Source organism: Camelus dromedarius, chromosome 4 (assembly GCF_036321535.1).
Source record: "Camelus dromedarius isolate mCamDro1 chromosome 4, mCamDro1.pat, whole genome shotgun sequence".
Taxonomy (NCBI): Eukaryota; Metazoa; Chordata; class Mammalia; order Artiodactyla; family Camelidae; genus Camelus; species Camelus dromedarius.
In genome coordinates, this window is record NC_087439.1 from 45,874,367 (window position 1) to 45,882,823 (window position 8,457).

An 8,457-nucleotide genomic window follows, 5' to 3' on the forward strand; every position below is an offset into this window, starting at 1 on the left:
GATAACTGACATTATCTCTTTTCAAGTTCCAGTTTCTTATTAGAGATGTTTCAAATCTCCCCTCGTTACATTACAGTTATACTTCTATACTTCTATTGTTACAAGCGCAAGCACTGAGATTCCTGGTCTTATATTGTAGAGAAGTGGCTTCTTGGAATATTAAAAGACAGAAACATAAATAAAGCAGTAACTGCTCAAAAGAGACCAAAAGAAACCAACATTTTTCACTTTGAGCAAATCAGCTTAAAGACACTCAAATATTCTAGCATCATGACATGTGAGAAACCACTTTTTCTTAGGCATTTATCTTCTGTCTTTGCTCTTAATTATATTGCTGCAAAGTAATCCAAACAGTAACCGCAGAAACATAGAAGTATGTGGATTTTTTTTAAGAAAATGTCTCCTGTGGATTTGAAAATTTTTGGATTGAGAAATTTTTAGAAAATGAAAATATCCTTTTGAAACGGCATTAATCAGTGTGACCTTTTTTGGTTCACTCCTCAACACTTCCTGTCTTCCTTCCTTCCTTGATTTTTCTGTGGCAAACTTAACATTTTTCACATGCTGTGTATTTTACTTGTTTGATATCTGTCTCCCTTCCTTTTCCTGCCCCTCATCAGAATGTAAATTTCCTAAAAGTAGTGATTTCTATTTTCTTTATGCTGTGAAGTCCCTCAGTGCCTAGAACAATGTCTAGTATATAGTAGGTGCCCCCCCAAACTTGAAAGGCTAAATAGACCAGCCAACCACTCAGCCCCTTTGAGAATCTGATAAAGCAGAGAACCCTCCTCTACTTTTGCATGCTTTCAACTTCTGCCAAAAAGTAAATACATGACTGAATAAGTTAATAACTATCTGAAAATGGGTGCTTCATACTTTTAGGCACAATTCATTCCTGCTACCTTATTTAAGCAGATCTCTATAAGACAAAATCTAGAATCCATGTGCACTATGACTGTTGTTTGAACACCAGCAAAACCTCCCACATGAGTAGGTGGTAAACATTAATAGGTAATCTTTATTAGGTATTATGCTAGAAGTTACTTAAATGTAAAGAACATAACCTCCTCACGCCAACATCAGTAGAAATGGGAGTGCCCTAGACTTCAAAAGAGTGTCACAGAACCTAAGGTCAAAAGGAAATGGAGATTCAGGAAGCCAGGTCATTCTCCCCATCTCTGGAGTTCTGCGTGCTCATCTGCCTTTCAGGCCATCTGTGTCATTCTCCTCTTTCACAGACCCAGCATCTGTTTCACAGGTCACTTGGCCCCCCAGCATCCCCAGGTTTACATGGCCTTCTAGGTCAGGAGCCCAGTAGAGACTGGCTAGAAACCTTGTGTCCCGTTTCCTAATTTCCAAAACAGTTCTCTAATCCAACCCTGCTTAAGCCAGTTGTAAAACTCTTGCCTGGTGAGCTTAGCTGCGGAAGATTTGCAGAGCCTCCCACCCTCTTGGCCCAGGCTCTGCTCGTGGTCTTTGTTAAGGGCTGAGGGCAGAGAAGGAGCAATGGCAGTGACGCAGCTGGAGACCTGGACTAACTGGGGTCACGCTGAGTGAAGACCTGCCTGGCAGAGGGGCGGGGGGCCAGGGAAGGGGGCTGAAGGCTATCCTAGATAGTTTGTTCATTCCTTAGCAACTGAAATTTTTTGAAAGATTGTGCTTTTATTTTAGGTGTACCAACAGTACCATTATTGCCACCACAAGTAAACCAGTCCCTCACTTCTGTGCCACCAATGAACCCAGCTACAACATTACCAGGTACGCGGCAGGAGACTGGAGATGTAGGAAATAATAATAGTTTTATTGATATTTTGCATCCTAGAAAACAGTGGGAAAAAACTATACCTATGTGTGGGACTTTTTATGTCTTTGATTCTCATTTTATCTCTGCTGTAACTTTGTGACAAGTGAGAGCGAGTGGCAGTGAGCTGCTCGTCACCAGCTAGTTAGCTGCTGAGACCTGGGCGTTTAACCCCAGCCAACTCTCCACCCTCCTCCCTAGTGCAGCCTGAGGCAGGAGCAAGGAGTGTGTGGAAGCTCCTTCTTCTGTACTTCCTTAGTTAGGGCTTTCTGGTCGTTGTTCAGTGAATAAGACCTTGTGTCCTGGGGGAGAGTGCTCCTTACTTGGGTCTTCAGTAGCTCTGACATTAGGTGAGGTTTCCGTGTATTTCTCTTACTGTTCCCAGTGAAGACCGAGTCCCTTTACCCACCAGAAGACGATCAAATATTATCAGTGATCAAATATACTTGCCTGTGAGAGCCTGTAATTATATGGCTAAAGATGTTGTTACACAGACATATTAAGCCATTAGCCAAATGTGTACACATACAGAATGATAAAGCAAGTGTGGTAAAATGTTCAAGTTTGGGGAACTTGAATGATAGGTCTACATGGGGGTTCTTTATATGAAATAGCAACCATGAGTCTGAAATTATGTCAAAAGAAAAATAAAAGACTGAAAGACTGTAAACCTCAACCATCAAAGAAAATTCAGTTCATACTTGCTGAGATGAATCAGCCCTTTCTCCAAGACACTTAGGCTAGCGACATTCTTGCTCTCGGGTTTAGAAGTATTCATACGTTTTGACCCTCACCCACTTGGCTGTCTAATCACTTAGGTATAGAAAGATGCTTCACTTAGGTGAGAGTTTGCTGTTACTGTTGTTAGTATACAAATCTGCCACACAGTAAGTAGACTTCTGGTATGCTCACCTTAAGTGGGTAGTATTTTTTCCAATACACAGTGATTGAATGGTTTATCTTTTGTCTCTGCCTTCTCTTCAGGACTGATGCCTTTACCAGCAGGACTTCCTAACCTACCTGCCCTCCCCAATCTCAACCTCCCTACACCGCACGTTGTGCCGGGGGTCAGCTTACCAGAACTCGTGAACCCGGGTATGTTGCCCGTCTTGCCTTCCTAGGACTCTGTCTAGTAAAAAGCTTTCTTCAGGAACGGCAGTCCTCTATTTCAGTTTTTTTCTGGAAAGGGCAGGTCAGTTTAACAAATTTTAGCTGTTTTAATAAAAATTAATCTTTTTTATTTAAAAAGTTTGAAAAAGAAGAGGAAGAAGAAAATCTTTGTGATTCTTCTCTGCCTGGCTGCCTCTCTACCCACTTTCTCCTCTCCCTGCACCCTGACAGCTCAAACAGCCTAAAGGCTACTTGTAGAAATAAAGAGCAGTGACATGGTCCGGCTGTAACTGAGCTGGATGTCCAGTTTGCCCAGTGGAGGTGAATGAGCTCCCTGTGGTTCTCCTGTGTTTTGGGCAGCTGCCATCTAGGGGTAGTGATACCTGTTTTGCGTGGCCCAGAAACTTATCACTCTTGCTCAGCTGGCTGGGTTTGTTATTTGATAAACATTCTCCATTATTAATAAATGTTTATATAATAAAAACTGAGGGATTTTAGCTGCAAATAGTTGTTAGCAGAAATTCAGAGTGTTTCCACTCAGATTTTATGCCCTGATGAAAATGAAGCAGCAGAGTGCCCACAAGTCTGCTCTTTGGTTAATGATTACCCAGCTTACCTGTAGCTTTGAGACAGTCGTATGCCATGGCTGGCTTTTAATTGTTAATCTCGGTAGTTTGGCCCATCAGTGATGTCAGTGAGTGAGTTTATTCCACCATGGTGCACATTGTCACGTTTCTGTCTAAATCATAAATGCCCTTGCGTTAACACTCACCATCTATATATATTCACTGCCCATCCTCATAAACTCATTTACTTTTCAGCACAGTGGTTTAAAAAAACAAGTGAAGTCGGTAAACTCAAACTGATGTTTACTTTTTTTTAGCACTCCCTTTGTCTTTTCTTTTGTGCCCTGTATTCCTGGCTCCTGGCTCTGCCCTTTCCCCAGATTGGCAGACTCTAAGAGCACTGAGGGTTCCACCAGGCCACTGGTTGCCCTGAACCTGTTGTATAACCTGCCTTTCCTGTTTCTTAAAGAAGTAATTTTCTCTTCTTTCTGCATTTCAAAATCGTTACAATAAAGCCGCCAAGTATACTATAGTTATCAGTCAGTCTCAGGGTATGAATAAAGGCTGAGTACTTCTGGTGAGACCACTGCAGAGGGCTCCATGACAAGCCTCTCCCTCATGACACCTTCACGGGATGCCTGACCCCTGTGTCTCTTCCTGTTGTCTGTCCAGAGAGCAGCTTTAAGTCAGCCTGTAGCTTGCCTGGCTGAGTGGGAGTCCTCCTGCTGGACACAGTGTAGCTGCGTCGCCCGCTGGGTGGGCTCCTGTCTTTCCCAGCTGGGAGGTTCATTTCTTCCCTGAGTTGGGCTGAGGCACGGAGGAAACCTTTCCTCCTGGCTAGCTGCTCCTGCAGTGAATATTTAACTCTGTCCCGGCCTCCAGCTGAGGATAAACAAAGGTTGTGATTTGTGTTGTTTCTTCTCAGCTTCAGTTTTCTTAATGAAATGCAAATGAAAATAGTCATGTGATGACGACTACTGCTCTTTAAGTGCTGGGACAATGTGTGATCTGTGCCGTTTTTGTCCTAGGTTTGCCACCTCTTCCTTCCCTGCCTCCCCGAAACTTAGCCGGCATTGCCATGCCATCCGAGTTCCCCATGCCATCCGAGTTCCTCCCGTCATTCCCTTTGGTTCCAGAGGTCTCTTCCTCAGCAGGCTCAGCGGAGCTGCTGTCCTCCCTCCCACCCACCGGCAGTCCACCCTCCGACCCCGTCCCGGCCACTGCAAAGGCAGACGCTGCCTCCGCACTTACTGTGGATGTGACGCCCCCCACTCCCAAGGCCCCCGCCACTGTTGAGGACAGAGTCGGCGAACCCACCCCAGCCAGTGAGAAGCCTGTCTCTGCGGTTACGGATGCAAATGCCTCTGAGTCACCTTAGCTTTGGACCAGCCTTCGGAATTGGCGTGGTGTGCTTATGTAACCACAGGAGCGTGTCTGGAAATGCAAACTCGTTAATTTCATACTAGTTTGTACCGTATCTGTAGGCGTCCTGTAAATAATTCTAAGGGGAAAACTAAGCAAGAGGATGTGGGCTTGTGTCCTGCCAGGTTGGGGTGGGGCTCACCGGCCGGGGAGGGAACAGTCAGAAAGCGCTTGTATTTTAAGACAACCAAAAGAATAAGGGTGGCTTGCTGCCAGGTTTCCACGGCCATTCTTGGGGGTGTACATCTTTGGGAAAGGTGGTGATGGGGTGTCCACAAGGCTCCCTGTCCTCCTGCTGCTCCTTCTGTAAGAAAATGAAATATTTTATGCCTAATACCCACACGCAACATTTCTTATATTTTGTAAATCATTTGCAAGAATGCAGACCACCTTGCTGAACCGTGAAAGGGAAAGATAGTTTATGTTTGGTCTCTGTGAGCCACATCTCTATTAAGGTTTACACAAAAATTCCAACTAAAGATGTTTGTTAAAGTTACACAATGTGCACTATTAATTGAACATCTTTTTGTTCAGCCTATACACAGATGTTTGTTTTGAGATCTCAAAATTACTCAGACAACATTTTGTAACTGCTGCTGTTGCTTTATACGTCCACCATAAAATGACATTTAAAAAGAAATAAAGGAGATGTTGCACAGTTTTAAACCAGAAGGTGGCACTTTGTAGCTACTTATAATATTATAGCTATACTGGGAAAGCAGAGATACAGCAATAAATTACAGTAATTTTGCTTTTCTTCTTGTGGTACATTTAGATTACAGCTCCTGATTGCCACTTGTGCACTTGTTCCTTCCCCATGTGTCACACTGCACTAATGTAATTTTTCATGTCTGATGTCTGCTTTCTCCTAAGTTTTCTAAGAGATGGTAAGTTACGTGGAATTGACTTATTGAATGAAATTAAATGCGTATTATATCTCTGTTTTTAAAAAAAGATGAAAGAGATTCTTCGGTTATTGACCTGGTACAATCGTGAACGTTCCTAAGGGAGCAGGGTATGGAACCGATCTGTGACCACCCAGCTGGAAACTAGAGTTATCAGCGCCCTCCCAGCACCTGCCACGTTTTAGGGTATATCCATTTCTGGAGCTAGGTTTATACTTAAAGCTAAATGATAAAAGAAGGCTGCAGCTCTGATAGCTTATTCTGTTTGCATTATAAATACTTCTAGACTATTTCTCTCAGTTACCAATCCTGTTTTTTGAAAAGGAGATTATAACAAGTAGGGGAAATAGTCACAAGTATATTTAAGTTACGATTTTTTACTTTCCAGGATAGGAGAAGCTGAGCAAGTTGTTACTGCTTTCTAAAAAATGTTCATTTTTTTTTAATGTTAAGGAGATACCATAATGGAAAGCACATAAGTAATTTTTAAGCCTTAAAGATATTTCTTTTTCTAATAGCAGTTCTTCCAGTGCAGTGAGTGATTCTTAACTCTTATGAGGTCACAGTTCTCATTTGAGAATGATGACAGCCCTGGATCGTCTTCCCAGAAAAATGTCCATAAGCATGTAAAAAGTACTAAGCTCTGGGGAGAGAAAGGGATTCTTAAACTCACTTGGAAGTTGGGCACAGACTTGGCTGATTGGCTCATTTGATCTTCCTGAGGTGGAAAGCACTTATTTTAGATAGTCTCTGCTTCCTTCAGAAAAACCAGTTTTGGTATTTATAAACAATAGCAGGTCCTGTTCCAGGGGCCAGAAACCCAGATTAAAAGATAGCATCCCTACCAGGAGGTTACGTACTTGGCCTTCTGGAGGTCGGCGTTGGCAGTGAGTTCTCAGGGCACCGAGGATAAGTGCTTCAGCCATGGAGGGGAGCCCCACGGTGAGAACGGCCAGCAGCCAGAATTACCTTCCAACCCTTGGATCATTCAGTGGACCCACATTCACGCAAGAGGCACAAGGCAGTGATGAGGGAGGACATTAGTTTGAATAGGCTCAGTCATCATAACAATTCTCAAAATAACAGTGGCTGAAACAAGTTTATTTTCTCTCCCATGTTCAGAGAGTTGGAGGTGGTGAGGCTGAGGCAGGACCAGCCCACTGCGGTGTCAGAGACTGTGGCTCCTATTTTGTAGTTCTGCCTCGTGTGGCTTCCATTTCCAAGGTCATCACATGGGCCCAGATAGCAGCTGGAGCCCCTGCCATGCCCTCCTTGTTCCAGACAGAAGAGAGGCCAGCCCCCTTCCTTTGGGGACAGTTCAGAGATGTTTCACGCAGCATGTGTCCTTATATCCTTGTGGCCAGTGTGGAGTTGTGTGGCCACTGCTAGCTGAAAGGGAGGTTGAGAAATAAAGTCTGTCCTGCCGCATGCCCAGCCATTACTGAGAAGGAAGAGTAGTGAGGCCCGGTGAGCAGCCCCGCTGTGTGTTGTGTGCAGCAGAGCAGAGCCGAGCCCTCAGGGGCCCCCACACAGCACCACTGTTTGCCGGAGATTTGATGGAGCCAGAGGAGGCACTTTGGCCAGGGCGCTGGGGCAGGGCGCAGGACGTTTTCTGAGATGACATTTGGCTTGAATTATTCAGGCAAAGGTGGGGCAGAGACCATCTGAAGTTAGGAAAAGTCTTAAGAGTGTTAGAGGAACGGCAAGGAGCAGAATGCACAGGGCCAGATCCTGAAAGGCCCTGAGTGCTGGGCGCTGGAGCTGGGGCTGTGTCTTAAAAACAGGAGTCACTGGAGGATTTCCATGGAGAGGAGCTCAAATCTGCCTTTGAGGAAGCCTGCCTGGAGGTGGAGGCTGAAGGGGCAGCAATAGTGCCTCCGGGGCAGAGGACAGGCTGCTGTCACCTGAAGGCGCTTTGTAGCTGACACTGAGTCTGTGTTGCCTTCGCTTTTCCCCTTTGCTTTGTGTTCCTGTTCTGCGCTTAGTCCCTTACTAAAACACCTTCCTTATTTGTGTGACTGCGACTAATATTCAAGGATGGCCCTGCCTGGGCCCGAAGGGAAAGGCGTCCCCTTTACTTATCTGACTGCCCGGCACAAGGGGGTCAGGCCTGGCTGCAAATTAGAACCACCTCAATTAGAATATGGATTCCTGGGCCCTTGGAGTTTCTAGAAAGCTTTTCAGGAGATGAGAGCCACTAAACTTTGTCTCTTTCATTCAACCTGACCCTCCCCAGCCCCGGTGAGTAGCAGGTCCGGACCGCCTCCTAGCCTGGTCTATAACTTGAGGAAGTAATAAGGCAACAGAAGGGTCACTGTCTGCTAACACACTTTCACCACTTAGCAGGCGCACACGTTAGAGAAGGGACCCTTTTATCCATGGCACTGTTTGTAGCAGATCTAGGAAGAACAATTTCTAGTCTCGCTAACCATCATGTTCCTTCAAAGGCTTCTTGCACGTGAGCCAGTGTGATTAACTAGAAGAATGAGGAGTTAACGCCAGAACCTCAGGCCAGTGAAAGGGCAAGTGAAACCACTCCCAGGCTGGCGTCACTCTGGGAGCTGGAGAGAGGGACGGGGACAGAGAGAATGCGCTGTTCACAAGGATGCAGCCAGGCACAGGCACCTGCCTGCCAGCTGCGGAGGGCAGGGAC

At 45.2% G+C, this 8,457-nt stretch overlaps 1 protein-coding gene across 1 annotated transcript in view; it reads left to right on the plus strand.

Moving 5' to 3' along the window:
* GORASP2 (golgi reassembly stacking protein 2) overlaps positions 1 to 5,879 on the plus strand; it is a 28,863-nt gene extending 22,984 nt beyond the window's left edge. Inside the window, exons 8-10 of the mRNA XM_031451632.2 lie at positions 1,672 to 1,758; positions 2,786 to 2,896; positions 4,506 to 5,879. Of these exons, the coding sequence (XP_031307492.1) occupies positions 1,672 to 1,758; positions 2,786 to 2,896; positions 4,506 to 4,855 (548 nt within the window). The 3' untranslated portion in view covers positions 4,856 to 5,879. The remainder of the gene's footprint in view (positions 1 to 1,671; positions 1,759 to 2,785; positions 2,897 to 4,505) is intronic.
* The last annotated feature ends 2,578 nt before the right edge of the window (positions 5,880 to 8,457 follow it).